This window comes from Myotis lucifugus, unplaced genomic scaffold (genome assembly GCF_000147115.1).
Source record: "Myotis lucifugus unplaced genomic scaffold, Myoluc2.0 scaffold_85, whole genome shotgun sequence".
NCBI classification, from domain to species: domain Eukaryota; kingdom Metazoa; phylum Chordata; class Mammalia; order Chiroptera; family Vespertilionidae; genus Myotis; species Myotis lucifugus.
In genome coordinates this window covers 3,985,222-4,002,279 of record NW_005871133.1, presented here as the reverse complement: position 1 = coordinate 4,002,279, position 17,058 = coordinate 3,985,222, and the positions used below count along the sequence as shown (strand labels likewise).

General features: G+C 44.9%; 1 protein-coding gene across 7 annotated transcripts in view; it reads right to left on the bottom strand.

Annotated features, from left to right (window-relative positions):
• The window catches only part of SMOC1 (SPARC related modular calcium binding 1), a 137,606-nt gene that overhangs the window by 56,182 nt on the left and 64,366 nt on the right, over positions 1-17,058 (bottom strand). For all 7 annotated transcript variants that reach the window (XM_014457833.2, XM_023755875.1, XM_023755876.1 and 4 more), the window contains exons 2-3: positions 16,488-16,653; positions 15,264-15,376 (exon numbers count right to left, since the gene is read on the bottom strand). In XM_014457833.2, coding sequence (XP_014313319.1) covers positions 15,264-15,376; positions 16,488-16,653 — 279 coding nt within the window. The remainder of the gene's footprint in view (positions 1-15,263; positions 15,377-16,487; positions 16,654-17,058) is intronic.

Sequence of the window (17,058 nt, the reverse complement as noted above, 5' to 3'; positions counted from 1 at the left end):
TGGGGAATCGAACTGCAACCTCCTAGTTCATAGGTTGACGCTCAACCACTAAGCCATGCCAGCCGGACATCAGCAAACTATCTATACACTCAAAAAGGGCACAATCGGATTCTCGGGTGGGAACCAAAAGACACCCTATTCTGACCAGGCACACGGAGGGGGCAGTCTGGAATCAGCAAAAAGTTTGAAGAAGTTTTGATGGAGTAAGGGGAAGTTTGTTTTCATATAGCAAGTTTTATTACACTCAGAGGAGAGAAGACTTCTTGCAGAAAAATGATCAAGATATCAAGTCTATAGAATTGATGGTTTACACATACATCAAGATGTAGGTTCTACCTCGTTTAGCCTCTTTCTTTGCAAACTTATTTATTGTTTGAATTAATAAATTATTTATTCTTCATTCTACCTCCCTTACCCCCAGCCTCAAATTAATCAACTCACAGATCAATCTGTGGCAAAAGCATGGCCCAAGAGAATCGACAAGGTAATTAATTGGCCATTTCTAGTGCCCACTGTGCAGTTCTCAAAACTCAGGATTGTTCTGGCCCCAGAGGTACAGGTACAAACCATGGACTTTGCTCCCACCCATTCTGGAGCATCCCGGGAAGGCTGAAATGTCAACTGGTGGGTCCTTCCGTAAGAGACTAACGTGTTTGTACATCGGCCTACGTGAGGTTACTCTCTGCTTAACTATACTGTTGAGTGTAACTGGCATTCCTAAAAGTACTTTAAAAGTGTGTTCTGCCCAGCTGGTGTGGTTCAGTGAACCAAAAGGTCACAGATTTGATTCCTGGTCAGGGCACATGCCCAGGTTGTGGGCTCAATCCCCAGTATGGGGTATACAGGGGGCAGCCGATCCATGATTCTCTCATTGTTGAAGTTTCTATCTCTCTCCCCTCTCCCTTCCTCTCTCTCTAAATTCAATAAAAATATTAAAACACACACACACACACAAAACAAAAAACAGTGTGTTCTTAGATAAGTAAATTTCATCTCTGACTCATATACTTAAAGATTTTTGGTTTGGCCCTGACCGGTGCTCAGTTGGTTAGAGTGTCGTTCCAATACAGCAAGGTTGCAGGTTCGATTAACCAATACATGCATAAGTAAGTGAAAAGGCATCTCTCTCTTTCTCTCTCTCTAATAAAAAAAAAGAAAGATTGTGGCTTGAAGTCCTTTATATAAATAGCCCAGTGGTATATTGCAAGTCAACCTCTATTTAAATTATGACTAAATTTGAAATTATTTTAGGCCTGTTAATCTTCAACATTAGCCCAACTCCTGGACACTGGCAGAATGTGAGAGGCTGGCACTCCCAACAAATGCAGTTGAGTGAGTGATGAGTAGAGAAGAGCAGGCAAACACCTGCTCACAGGATCGAGCAGGTAGGGGGTGGATGGAGGAAAGCACCGAGAAGGGCAGAGGAGACAGCGATCACCACAGGTGCCACTCCCCACATGGAGATCACCACTTTCCACTTCCCAGCGGTTTTCCATCACTGCCCGCCACCTCTGCATTCTCTCATTCGGGCCTCAGTCACCCTGGGTGCACGTCTTTCATAGGAGGGCACAGCGAGTGGAGGGTGTGTGTTCAAATGTCACAGCTAGTTCATAGCAGCATAGGAATTTGAATCCCGATCTCCAACCTCTTGTAAAATATGAGAATGGACAGAGCTGGAGAAAACCTTAGCATTCACCTGTCTAACCCAAACATTTTACAAACAAGGAAACCAGAGACAGAGAGGTAGCCTGAGGGCCAGCACCTCGTTGTGGCAGATGGTGTCAGAGGGAACTGTGTCTCAATTCCCCAGCAAATGGCGCTCTTTCGGAGGGAGGAGGAAGATATGGGATTAACTGGTCAGGAAGCAGCTGAAAGAGTCTTTTGCTTTAGTCTGAGTGAGGACAATTTCCTGGAGTAATTTGGGGAACTGCGTGGGGGCCTCCGCTGTGCGCAATGGCCGGCCTGCTTTCCTTGGTTATTCCTGGGGTGGTTCTCTGACAGGGGTCGGACCTCACATTCACAGTTCCTCTCCGTCGCTGGACTTTTGCTTCTCCTCGTGTGAAGGGTCCCCTGCTTCCTCAGACCAGTGTCTCCTCCATGTGCCCACTTTTCTCCTCTGCTCCCGACACCTTCGCTTGGCCACTTGGGTAAGTGATGAATGCAGCTGGTGTCCTGTGGGGTGTGGCTAGGAATTGTTGAGGATGTGGAGCTTCTCTAGCCAAATAACTTTGGAAATATTGGGTCAACTGAAATGAAAAGAGGTCTCAACTGCAGAACGTCTCAGAGCCTTATATCGATCCAAGACTTAGCTCTCAGAGGACGAGATGGTTTGCAGCAGTGCCTAACCTTACTTCACTGTGGGCCCCCCTTAATTTTGTGGGGGGGCACATTTCATGGTACTAGTGTTCTCTGAAATTTGCTTTATAAATTTATTTTGAAAAAGGCAATAGAATGAAGTGCAGGGCGTTGCCGTATTTCTTTGCTTCTCCCAGCCCTACTTTTTTACAGTCCGGGGAGCAGGCTCTCTCGAAATAATTTCCCTCCAGCAAGCCCCCACCCCCGTTTTCATAAGGCTTTCTCAAGCTCTATATCTGTGAGGAAATCCATCTTGAACTGCCCCAGACCTTCACTGACTACCGGGGTCCCCTCCAAGGCACAGCGCCTCCTCGCCTGGTGGTTTTGTTCCCCCGCTCTGTTTCTTTGTGCCTCTTATAAAACAGAAAATGTGAACCATATGCAAAGAGACAGGCTTGGTCCAACATCCTTGGTAGCAACTACGGAACTTGGGATGAAATGTCGACTATCATGTACCTGAACATTTCCCAGAGGAACGAGTTAAACTAAAAGCAGAAGGCAAGCAGATATTTGTCTCTTTTGGTGGTGAGAGTATGAGGCTGCCTTTTTATTTTTAATCTGCCAGTTGCTCCAAATCAATTAGCAGATTCTTCGGATTACGCGAATGCACAGTGAAAGTTAAGGATCTTGCTGGGTTGGTCCCTCTGAGCGCTTTGCTTCTGGGCAGCCCCATTTTTGTTTTGTGAGCATTCCCTACAGAACCTCTGAGAAACTGTGTGGTCCAGGGGTATCCTGGCCCTGCCTGGAAGACCGAGTCTCCAGGCCAGCTGGGGTTGCTACTTGTACCCCCAGAACATCTTTCTCCATCAGCAGCTGCAGGAGAGCATTGCTTATTACCTGGAGAGCTTATGAAGACAGATGGCTGGGTCCCGCCCACAGAGTTTCTGGGTTCATTAGGTCTGGGGTCGGCCAGGGAATCTACATTCTAACAAGTTCCCAGGTGATGCCATGGCTGCTGGCCTGGAGACCACCCTTCAAGAATCGCTGTTTTAAAGGAAACTTCTCATGCCACCCTTTCTGGCAATGATCATGAAATACTCAAGAAGCAAGTACAAAATTTTCTAGGTGGGAATGTGCGAACAAGGGCCTTGTGACCATCCTTCTTTCTGAAGTTCTTCTATTCCGGGTGTTTTGATGACATATGGTCTTTTCATTCACGGATCTGGTGATTGCAGCATTGTGTTTTCTGGATGATTTCACACATGGAGGAGAGTCTGGAGCGGTGAGAAGGGGTGGGGCAGAGGAAGGGATGGGGAACCCTTTTGGTCTGCCAAGCACGAGCATGCTTTTTGACTAAGTTTGAAAAAGGTGATCCAGCAATGACCTCTTCATCTTCAGTCAGGTTTGGCTCAGAAGCAACAAGATCAGAAAGAAAAACATAGCTTTGGAGCCCAAAGAACCGATCTCGCCTACAAGCTGTGTGACTTTGATAAAGTCATATAACCTTGCCGAAACCGGTTTGGCTCAGTGGATAATGGTGCCCACCTTGAAGGTCATTGAGAAGACAAAATGAGACAAGATATACAGAGTGGGGCAAAAGTAGGTTTAGAGTTGTTTGTATGGAATATAATAATTAATAAATAACACAAGAATAAACCATTTTGCTGCTCACAACTGTAAACCTGCTTTTGCCCACACTGCACAAAGCATCTGAAGTAGTGTCAGGTCTAGAGTCTGCTCTCAGCATACCCTGATTCCACCCCTTTCCCCTTCCTTTGTGCAGGGAGGGTTGGAGGCCGAAGCTTCAAAGCACAGCTGTTCTGTGGGCTGTAGACACTGTCCCCTGCTCTATGCCAGGTCTAGAGAGGGCAGTCTGCGAAGGAATGAGGGCTTTTCCTTTTACAGTATTTACCTCATCCTCCAGAATTTAATGGAGGAGATGCAGGAAGGAAGATAACCCTTCAATTTCAAATCCTCCTAAATAAGGGATTCTTTGTCGATTGTGTTTTTTATGAGATGATGGTGTAATGTGGCTGCCAACACCATATTAGTTAGAAGTGGTGTGTTTAGAATGAGGCAGTCTATTCTTCCCCAGGCCGATTATGACCACATCCAAAATCTTGTGTCCAGTTTGGGGAAGGACACTCTATATTGAATTCAGAAAAAAAGAGGCCAGAAGGAAAGCGAGACCTAAATAAGTCCCTATGACATGGGAATGAGTGATAGAACTAAGGATTTATGCCAGGACAAAAAGAAATATTTGTTGGCTAAAAGATAGAATTTCAGAGGACATAATGGTGTCTGTTTTCAAATCTTTCTGTGGAAAGTAGGATTTCTGTGGGTTCTATAAGTCCCACAGCTAGAACTGAGGTCATTTGTTGGAAATTACAGGAAGACAGCTCTCAAGTCATTGTAGAGAAGGACTTTCCAACTAAATTGTCCCCAAATACATTATGTATGTTGTCATTGGTGGTGATGAGCTTCCTGTCTCTGGTGGCAATCAAGGAAAAGTTAGATGACTGCTTCTTGAGAAATTGTCAGTGGAACCTGAGCCCTGGATTGGGGCAGGACAGAGAAAGGAAGGAGAAGCTGAACCAGGAATCTCTGAAGTCCCCTTTAACCCAAAAGTTATATGATTCTACAACCCTCTCTAAACTGAACTTTTGCTGCTTAGGAGTAAGGTACAAATTTACAAATTAGTACTCAATTTGTCAGTGTTAATACCATGCTTTCAAGTATATGATGAAGACCTTTTTCCCCAAAAAAGTATGAATGAACACTGTCCCCCCCAACACACATCTAAAATATATTTAGAACCTGGGTGTTAGGGCTTCAGGGACTCAAAAAGCTTTATTTTCTTGACTCCTGGCCTTCGTTTGGTGTTTAGAATAGCCAATTTTGTAAACAGCAAATGTGGTATCTGGTTCATTCACTTTTATTTCCATTTGGTGGCACGGGGGGGTGGGGGGAGTCAAATATGTTTTTATGTTTTTAAAATGCCCATTAAGAGTCCCTCCTGTGTAGGAGCTTTGCTTAGATCTGAACTGTGAGGGTCTGGCCAGTCCTGGGCCTGCAGGAGTGGGAGCTCTTCCTCTTCCCATGTCTGACTTCACTTTTAATTTAACTTTTCTGCCTTCATAACTCCCTCCTGTGTTCCTGTTACCTTTCTCTACTTTGACCTGGCAAAAAAATCTGACCCCTTTAATTCTGCAAAATAGTTTAGTTGACTGGCCTGCAGGGTCACCTCCTGGTGTGTTACATGCACACAGAGTGGTGTGGCAATGAATGGCCCTAAGTGTGGGTATTAATGGTTCTGCCTGGAAGGTCCCTGAGTAAGTGCTTGCTGTGGGCCTACTGTGTACCTACCCACCTGGTTGAACATTAGCTATTGTCTCATAAAATCCTAAAAAGTGTATGAGTTACTTCCCAGGAGTCTTTAATTTAAGCTCCTTCCCAATGCAGTGGCACTCCCTCCCCACCCCCACGGCACCCCTGCTCAACAGCCTTCAGTCCCTGCTCACCCATTTCCCAGTAAAGTTCTCTGGTTCAGACCTTCCATCTGTGAATTGCTCTACTTGTAAAAAGTTCTTCCCTATTTTGAGTCAGAATCTGAGTCATTATATATATACTAGAGGCCCAATGCACGAAATTCGTGCAAGGGGCTCAGCCCTCGCAGCCCCAGCTTCGTCCGGAAGGTCATCTGGACGGTCATTCTGCTGTTCAGTCTAATTAGCATATTAACTCTTTATTATATAGGATTTTACTCAGTAATCCTGAGTCGGCTCCGTGAGACTATTCAGTAAAAAGCTATTGTCATCACAGACAAATGTCTGAAGAAGATGCTCATTTATCCCTTTGGTCTCCAAACAAACCATCTCTGGCTCTTTTGAATATTCCTCATGGGCCATAATTTCCAAACCTACTCACCTGAGTCACCCTTAGCTATGCTATAGCCAATGTCACTTTAAAAGATGCAATGTCCACCCGGCTGGTGTGGCTGAGTGGTTGAGCAGCGACCCATGAACCAGGAGGTCACTCTTTGACTCCAGGTCAGGGCACAAGCCTGGGTTGCAGGCTAGACCCCCAGTAGGGGGCGTGCAGGAGGCAGCTGATTGATGATTCTCTCATCATTGATGTTTCTATCTCTCTCTCTCTCCCTTCCAGTCTCTGAAATCAATTTAAAAAATGTTTTTTTAAAGATGCAATGTCCTTTAGAGAGGCATAGAGAGTAGTGATTAGGACTAAGAACTCTGCAGCAGGCCCTTGGGTTTGAATCCTGACTTTACTACTTGCAAGCTTTTCCTTCCCTTGGAAATACCAAACCAAGGACATGGATACTCGTCACAATGCCTAAAAACACAGCACTGGCTTCAGGCTCCTGGCCCCATCTCCTCACTCTCCTGGTGATGGCAGCTGGCATTCACCCCACACATGGGTGCAGAACAACACTCACCCCACTGTTCATTTAAAAAGGAAATGGCCCTAGCTGGTTTGGCTCAGTGGATAGAGCATCAGCCTGTGGACTCAACAGTCCCAGGTTTGATTCTGGTCAAGGGCACATGTCCAGGTTGCAGGCTTGATCCCCAGTAGGGGGTGTGTAGGAGCAACCGATCAATAATTCTCTCGAATTATTTACGTTTCTATCTCTCTCTCCCTCTCTGAAATCAATTAAAATTTTTTTTAAGTGTTTAAAAAGGAAATGGAAGATTCAGAAGTTACTACAAAGCTGTAGTAATAAAGAGAGGGTGGCACTGACATAAGGAGAGACATGTCGATGCATGGAATAGAATTGAAGTTCAGAAAGAAACCCTCACATATAGAGTCAATGGATTTTCAACAAGGAAGCTGTGACAATTTAAGCGGGGGAAGGAACAGTCTTTTCAACAGGTAGTACGGGGATTGCTGGATATATACATGCGAAACCTCACACCGTGTACAAAAGTGAACTGAAAATGGATGATCAACCTAAATATAAAAGTGAAAACCATCAAACTCTTAAAAGATAACACGGGAGTAAATCTCTACCACCTTGGATTAGGGGATGTTTTTTTAGATATGACACCAAGAGCACAAGCAATGTTTTTTAAAAGTAGATAAATTGGACTTCATTAAAATTAAAACTTTTATGCATTAAAAGACGTTATCAAGAAAATGAAAAATTAACTCAATGATGGGGGAAATATTTGTAAACCATGTGTCTGATAAGATTCTTGCATCTAGAATATAAAAAGAACTCTTACAACTCAATAAAGATAAATAACTGAATTTTTTAAATGAGCAAAAGATCTAAATAGAAACTTCTCCAAAGAATATATACAAATGACCAAAAAGCACATGAAAAGATGCTCAATATCAATAGTCATTAGGGAAATGCAAAGTAAAAACACAATGAGATACCATTTCAGCCTGGCCAGTGTGGCTCAGTGGTTGATCATCGACCTATGAACCAGAAGGTCATGGTTCAATTCCTGGTCAGGGCACATGCCCGGGTTGCGGGCTCAATCCTCAGAAGGGGGTGTGCAGGAGGCAGCTGATCAATGATTCTTTCTCATCATTGATGTTCCTGTATCTCTCTCCCTTTCCCTTCCTCTCTGAAATCAATAAAAATATATTTTTTTAAAAAGAGAGAGATACCATTTCACAGCTAACAGGATGGCTATAATAAAGAAAACAGATAATTACAAGTGTTTGCAAAGATGTAAAGTAATTGGAACCCTTATACATTGCATGGGTCAGAGTTTGCCAGCCTCCGTATGGCTCAGCTAGCTCTCCCATTTTACAGTTGAGCGGCCTGAAACCTGAAGAGGAAGAAAATTAACATTTGTCAAACAGCAATTATGTGCTAAATAGAGGGCATTTTCATGTAAGTTATCACATGCAATATCTAATTGTTTGGAACAAGAGCAATTCCATGAAAAAAAAAAACACACATGAAAATCAAATAGTAAGATGCCCTGGGCATGGTGGATGTTCACATTGTTAAAAAAAAAAACAAAAAAAAAACTAATATTTTTACTGAGCACTTAACAAAAAGGGAAAAAAAAAGCAACCACTTGCCCACCAACAGTGGGTCTATTGAACATTATGCCATCGATACATAAAGGATGGGCTTGGATTTTTAACAGTGTGACTGTTTTTTTAAATAAAAGTTGGCATTGTACATGCCGCAGAAGGCTGAGGGAGCCTAATGCAGGGTACTGCCCAGTGAAACGTACAGGACTGGCTTTGTTTAGGGGGAGCCATGGGCTGGGGAAGCTCAGAACACTCCAGCTTATGGATGCAACCAGGGTCTTAGTACTGTGTTCTGAGCCTCTGGACTCCTTTGGGACCTCCAGGCTCATCAAAAAATAGGACAAATCCTTGTCACCCTATGAAGATGCTCAGCAGTCCCGCCTGTCTATGTTTAAGCAGCTGAGGCCAACAGAAGCTCACAGTCTAGGCCAGTCACCAATACCTCCCGTACTTGCTGGGGATCTGGAAGAGGGAGGCCCAGCTGGTAAACCCAGGTGTTTCTAGGGCAAGCTAGTCACACAACTTAGGCTTGTAGGGGTGACTTCAGGAAGCGCAGTTCTATTCTGTGGGGCTGGGGGTGGCGGGGGGAGGAGGAGGAGGAGCTAAAAAAGAACATCAAGGCCTGCTCATAGCTCAAGCCCAGGCACTTAGGAAATAGGCTGTAATTCCCTAGGTTTGGGCAAATACAACAGTAAGAGCTATAGAATGCTGACAAGGGAGCCCACTGTCTTTGCCAAAAAGCCACAACACATTTCCTTTGGGCTTCCAACTTCAGAATATAGCATCAGGAAGAAGAAAGTACAGCTTCCCAGACCCCTATATGCAAAAAAAAAAGACTTCAGAAAATAAAAGAGTATGTATATGTGTGCATTGGTGGAGGAACAGTGCTTAGAACAAGTGAAAGTGGGGAAGGCGTTAGTGCCAGACAGATCTGTAGCAAGAAAGACTGTTCCTGGGACATGGAGCTCAAAGATGGGAATCCTAACGCATCTTTTTCATATAGAAGTAACATTATGAATGGAGTTTTATATTCTATAGTATTATTAGAGCTACAATCCATCTACACAAAAAGTTAAAATGGCTTGGGAATGTATTTGATAACAACCACTGCTCAACACTATGGAAGGCAGTTTGGTAGCATGCATCAAATGCCTTAAAAAGTGAATGCCCTTTTGACCCAATATTCACCTTCCAAAAATTTAATCCCCAAATTTCCAGGATTCATGGTACATTCATACAAGAAAATACAAGGCAGCCATTTTAAAAAATGAGGTAGCGTTACATGTAATTAACCTGGAAATAGGTCTACAATATAATTAGTTTAAGAAAGTGTTATATATGATATATGCTATTATACCATTTCTTTCCTAAATAATAAGTACTCACAACGAAAATAAATCTAGAGGGTTATAGACTTCATTGTCCCTATTTCAGGAAGATGTAATCACAGGCTTTACCTTCCTGCCTTATATGTTTCTGTATTGTCAGAATTTTTTTTTACAAAGTATATGTAACTTTTCTATTTAGAAAAAAAATGAAAATAGTTCTCTCTTTAATTAATTGAGTCCCTAACATACTTACAGATACACATATATAAAATAAAACTTCGCAACGCACCATTTTACTAGGTGCATAGTGTGTGGCTATGTCATAATTCGTTTTGTTTAAGCAATTCTCTATTATTGGATATTTAGTATTTTTGTTTTTTCAATCCTCACCTGAGGATATTTTCCCATTGATTTTTAGAGAGAGGAAAAGACAGAGAGAAATATCAATGTGAGAGAAACACATCGATTGGTTGCCTCCTGCACAAGCCCTGACCAGGGCCCAGGCTGGGGAGGAGCCTGCAACAGAGGTAGGTGCCGTTGTCCTTTCAGTCCGCAGGCTGACACTCTATCCACTGAGCCAAACTGGCTAGGGCTATTAATGGATATTTAGGTTGTTTCTAAATTTTTGCTACTATAAGCAAAACTTAGATGGAAATCCTTGTGGCTAAATATTTGCACTTATTTTTAATTATTTTCTTCGAATAAATTCCTAGAAGTAGAATTTCAGGTTTAAGATGTGGGCACAATTAAAGACTTCTGACCCATACTGCAAAGTTATGCCACAAAAGTCAGTGCCAACTTACTCCCCCAACTACAATGTGGGGGTCACCTTCTCCCTTCATTCAAGCCTATTCCAATTTTTACCAATCTGGAAAGCAAAGTGACACATCATTATTTTTATTTGTATTTCTTTCATTACTAAGGAAAATGACATCATTCACTTTCCCTTATTGGCAATCTGTTATTGTGTAACCTGTTTGTTAATATCTCTTGCCCACTTTTCTACTAGGATCTTTTTCTTTCTGGTTTGTGAGAGTTCTTTATATAATATTAGTCCTTTGTCATTAAGGCTAATAATATATATCATTTGCCTTTTAGTTTTGCTTCAGGTGTGATCTTTATGTTCAAAAAATTTTAATTTGTATATGTTTTCTCAACAATAAAGTATGTACATTCAGGATTCTAAACTACTGACTTGTAAATTATTGAGCATTTGAAATATAACCAGTTGTACATGTATGACCTCATACACTGGCTACTTTATCATATGTTTTCATCTCTTTTCTGCATGTGACATCTGTGAAGGCACAGGTCATGACATTTCTCGAATCCCCCATAATAACCAGCACATAGCTCAGAACATAGCAAAGCTCCAAATTGTCTTAAATGAAAAAATATTGTCTGGGATTTGCTTTGAAGCAATCTAATTTGGGGTGGAAGACAAAAATGGGATAAGATGAAACAGAACCAGCCACATGTCAGTCATTGTTGAAGCTGGGTGATGGATACATGGAATTCATTATACTATTATTTCTACTTTTTTATATATTTGAAAATTTCCATAATCAAAGGGATTTTTTTTAAAGGTTTGCTTGACCAGTCAGTCAACAGCATCAGAGAGGGGACTTCTAGAACAACAATGGGAAATAAATTACATTTATATCAAGGACCCTTCTGTAGCACAAAAAAAGTTAAGATCACAGGCCTTGAAACTAGGCAGGCTGGGTGCCAGTCCTTTCTAGCTTAGTGACTTTGAACCAGTTATTCAACCCCTCTGATGCTCGTGTTTCCATTATAAATAAGGGTATTAAGAACTGCCTCAAAAGGTCCTAATAAAGATTTATGGGTGTAAAACTCAGTGCCTAGCACCAAGTAGCACTCGATAAAGAGTCGTCATCGTTATTATGCAGGGATGCACAAGCTTGACACTCTCCAGCCACACTTCCTGGTGGTGGTGATCCGATACCTTTCTACTACAGCTCTGGTTTCTGTGAATCAGCTCGGGCATTGGGCAACTGCTTGGCAGAGAACTTGGTAGAACAGATGTCAGGAGCCACGTTCCTGATGCCCAGAAGAGAAAATAGATAAGGCCACAGCAGAGGACAAAGACCACAGACCCCCGACCTTACTCAGCAGGTCACCAAAGAGCATTAACTCCATGTTCCAATGATGCAATCAAGAACAAGGGTGATGATGCCCTAACCGGTTTGGCTCAATGGATAGAGCATCGGCCTGTGGACTGAAAGGTCCTAGGTTTGATTCTGGTCAAGGGCATGTACCTTGGTTGCGGGCTCGATCCCCAGTAGGGGGTGTGCAGGAGGCAGCTGATCAATGTTTCTCAGCGATGTTTCTAACTATTTCTCTCCCTTCCTCTCTGTAAAAAAATCAATAAAATATATTTTAAAAAAAGAACAAGGGTGATGTTGCCTGGCCAGTGTAGTTCAGTGGTTGATCTTGACCCATGCACCAAGAGGTCACCAGTTCGATTCCTGGTCAGGGCACATACCCTGGTTGCAGACTCCATCCCCATCACCCAGCTTCAACAGGAGGCAGCTGACTGATGTTTCTCTCTCATCAATGTTTCTCTCTCTCTCTCACTCTCCTTTCCTCTCTCTCTAAGATCAATAAAAACATATATTTTTTAAAACTTTTCAACAATAAAACTTAAAAAAAACAAAACAAGGGTGATGAAGCCCTTTGACCCAACACTGGCATCACCTGGGGTCCCCCTCCCAGGATTTGATTTCATGGTCCGTGATGTGGACTGGGTAGGTATCAAGGTTTTAAAAAAATCTAATGTGCACCAACCACTCTGCTGTGTGAGCTGGGGTGGAGGGAAGAGGACAAGGGAAAACAAAGAAGAGAACAGAGATCATTACATCCCACATGAACCCCGTGAAAGCCAAACCAGTCATGTGGTCCCAAGCTGTGTCCCATGCCAGACAAACCGAGTCCCTTTCAAGCCCCTTCCCTCCCGCTCTAAACTTCATAATTCATAGGGCTAACATGTTTTATTGACACCAAGATACATGCGTATCAATATTATAAAGAATAGTTAAGCAGCACAGCCATAGCTGATCTCTGTTTCAGTCTTAAAAAACAAAACAAGTCCAGCTCGGTGCTGGTGGAGGTTGGGGGAGGGAGAAAGCAATTTGTCCCTCGCCTTTTGGCAGCCCGTCAGTGCGACTGAAGCTCACTCAAAGAGGCAGCCTCGTTCTGTGAAGTTATTGCAGTGTCTTTGATCAAGGGGAAAAGCACATCCAATTCAATCACTGTAACGGGCCGGGCCGGCTGTCTGGCTGCCTGACTGCCCACCGGGGTGACCAGCCTTGAGCCTGCGGACACATGGCAGCGCTTACCGTGTCAAACAAATGAGGAGTTCCTGACTGCCTCCCCAACCTTTGCTGAACTTCAGGGGCCTCTCACTTAGCAATTCCGCCCTGACTAATCGGGAAGTTCCTCCACCTGGTCCGGCCGGGCCTCGCCCAAACAAAAGCTGGCCAGCAGCTGTCTGTCATGCGGCGGCAAACACTTCAGAACCAGGAGGGCAGGGGTCAACCGCTCTCATAAGCAACACACTCAGAATTACACAAGCCTGGAGAAAGGGGGGAGGGGGGAACGAGATTGTGCCTCCTTCCTACGACCTTTACCCCATCTCGGCCCCAAACTCAGCACAGAGAGGTCTGTTTTTCTCCCCGGTATGTGAATTCTCAAATCCATATACAAAGATCGCCTGCAATCTTCCCACTAGAATAAATACTGTAATAAAAAATTGAGGAGAGGGCTAATCAATTTTCAAACTTGGGGAGGTTCGACACAAGGTTTTATTTTCCTTAAGTGACATCATTCATAAAATCTGGGGGAGACGTGAGTAGCAGAGCCAGAGTGGAGATGGGGATGATGATGATAACAATGACAGATATCTATACACAGTTTATGTGCTTCAAGTGCTTTACACGCATTCACTCATGTAATCTTCAACCAACCTCATGAGGTAAGCTATAGTAATATTTATTGATAGTAATAATAGTAGCATAATAATAGATATAATAATTATCACTATGTATAATAATGGAGGTAATCTCCATTTTCCTCATAAGGATAGGATGATCCAGAGAAGTTCATTGGCTTGCCTGAGGGGTGGGGGCCGGGAGTCATGCTCAGGCAGTCTGCTACCCTAACCACAGCACTAGGATCGGTACCCTAACCACAGCACCAGGATCGGTGCGCTAACCACAGCACTACACTGCCTTCTGCCAGTCCACACCTCAGAGTCCCCTTTAAAGCTGCCTGTTCAGAGAACAGCAGAGTGTGGAGGCCTCTGGAGCTAGAGAGAGCTGAGTTTGCATCCCAGGTCGGCCACTCTGCGCCCGGCTGTGGTTGCATCTTCTGTGAATGGGGATCATCGCACCTACCTCACAGGCTTCAGTGAGCAAATGAGCCAAGGCCCGTTTTAATGCAGTGGCCGTCGGTCCTGGACAAACATTTGAATCCGCTGGGAATTTCTAAAAATATGAGGCCCAACCGCTTCCCCACCACCCGCCACAGTTCCCCCTAAGCAGGTGGTCAGTCTGAAACCAGCCGACCTGAAAGCCATGGGCCCGAAGGCCAGCCCACACCCTTTGCCCCACCGATTCAGAATTGCAGGGAAGGTGAAACCTCTGAAGGTTTTGCTTCCACCCAACTCCGCTCTCTTCCACAGAGAAAGTGGAGGCACCAGGACCTTCCCCACGTTCATGGACAGTGCCTTCATCCAGCTGCCTCCCGCCCCACCTCCAGCCTAAACGCTTCTGAAGGAGTAACTTGCTGTCCTATTGTCCCCTGCTGCCTGTTTTAGAAATAGTCTGAGCCAACATCAACAAGGCCAGCGTTACTTTTACACAAAGCTCTGGCCAGAGCAGGATGAGAGGCGGGACTGCCTGAAAAGAAACTTTAAAATCTGTGTGCACGCAGACACACGAGTGTATGCACACGCGCGGATGAACGCAGACACCACACACACACACACACACTCACACGCTCATACACACACTCACATACTCTCACACACACACACACACACACACACTCACACACACACACACACACTCACACACACACACTCACTCACACACTCACTCACACACACACTCACACACACTCACACACACTCACACACACTCACACCATGTACTCCAAGCACCACAGTACACTTTGTACCCCAAGGGATCCCTGCCTCATTGGAGGACTTGGGGGCAAAAAGGGGTGGGGGGAGCAGAGAGCAGTAGCAATAAATAGTGAAGGGAATACCAGGGTTGCCCATGGAAACTGGCAAGGATAAGAAAAAATAATCAGCCTCCATTTGACAGAAGAGAAAAATGGAGAGGGCCAGCAGGGAAGACGGGGACCAAGCAATGCCAGTTTCCTGGCTCAAACTTGCACACGCCTTCTCGGTGCCCACTGCCAGCTGGCAAGGGGCAGCGTGGAGGGTCCAGGAGGGGGGAACATAGGCACCAGAAGGTAGCACAGAGGGTGTCAAAGAGCCCTCAGCTGATTCCCAGAGAGCCAAGGCTCGGGGCGGCCCTCCCTCGCCTGGCACCTCCTTTTGGCCCCGTTCCAGAGTCCAGAGAGACTGGGCCAAGGCCTCACCTGGGTGAAGGAGCCATCCTCGCTGCATTCCGGGACAAACACCGCCTCCTGGGGCTTCTTGGCTTGCTCCAGGGCCTGAGCCCGCTCCAGGCGACACTTGCTCTGGCCAGCGTCTAGAAGAGGAGAGGAGCGAGCAGATGTCACACTTCCCTTGGATTCCGCGCAGGACGGCTGCCCGGCCTGGGAGCCTGAGGCCCCTGCAGGATCTCACCACAATCCAGCGAGAGCCCCTACAGCACCGGCTCCTCTAACGACAGGCAGGGCCAGTGAGTGCCCGGGCTCATCCTCCTCGTCGGTGTTCTTCTTAGAAAAGTGGGGGTTGTATTTATACCACCTTCTACTTATTTTTTCTCCCAAGTATCCCCAAAAGCTTGTCCCACTTCTCTTATTTTTCACTGGGTTTATTAAAAACATGCAAGCCCACGGGGCCTCCAAGATGTTTTCTAGTTCAAGAATGGCAAGCACTTTCTTCAGGAAATCAGAGGCTCGAGAGAGGCCTGCTTAGCCTCCCACGGTTCCTATAATGGCTCCAAGCAGCCCAGAATCACAAATCCAAATATCCGCAGGGGGTAGGAGAGTGACATGAATTAGAGGAGCATTCAGCTTGGAGACACCATAGGGGGTGCTGAGGCCTGTGACAAATCGGAGAGCGGGTTCCCTTTACAGGAGGTGGCTGCTACTCAGCTCTAGCCGCGTGTTGCCTTGTGGGAGGGAACACAAACATGATATTCCCAGAGCTCCCAGTTTTTTATGAGAAGTACCAAAATCCGGATTTTGATGTTGAAGCTCCTAATTTTTAAATGTTGTCTCAAATGTTTTTAATATTTTTAAACAGGTGAGCGGACCAAAAAAAACACCACATCTCTTGACCAACCATTTGGAACCCCTGTTCAGAAGCCAGCAATAATGTCTTGCTATTTTAAGCATCTCCATTTTTAAAATAAAAATAAATAGCCCTAGCCACACAGCATCACATCCCTCTAAGCCCGAGCCTGGCGACAGGGTTTCAAAGACAGAAAAGTGCTCATTTCTTCAGGTAGACCAGTTCACTTCATATTCCCTGGTAGAAAGGGTTGGGGGGTAGGATAGCAAACCAAATAAATAGACTCTTTCTGAGATCCCCAACTCCCCCCGCTCCCCGATCCCTGCTAAGGAGTGTCCCATGCAGGAAGCTGTGGTGCCCACGCATCTCTCCTCAACTGGGCAGAGATGTGCACAACTCACCTTTGCATCTGCCTCGATGTACCACACCCAGGGCGGGGTCTCTGCACTTGGCTCGCTGGTACTCACACATGGACTCATAGGACCGGCCATCGGAGGCACAGATGGGTTTGGGTTGAGTCCTGGAGCAGTGGAGGTTGCACTGAGGGTCGCGGTCACTTATGAGAAACTAGATTGGAAAAAAGTGAAAGGGTGTAGAGGTTACTCTTGCAAGAAAATTAGGGGCGAGCCCATGACTTAGAATACTGACTTACTCAGCAAGTCCAGAAACCCAAAGTTATTAAACCCTGGATGTGGAAGGGAACTGAGCAGCCACAAAGTCTCACCAAGGAAGGCACCTGTGCTGGGTAATTCCCCCGCAGGATCTATCTCATCAATCCTCACAACCACCCTATGAAATAGAAACCATCTATTTTGTAGATAAGGAAACGGAAACTTAGAGAGAGGTAACTTGCCCGGTGTTACAAAGCTGTAAGTGGTGCATTTGATTGGCCAGAAGTCAAATCAAAGCTTTTCCCGCTGAGACATTCAGCCTTCCCATCCATGCAGGTCACGAGTCCTCTCTTTTGGTACT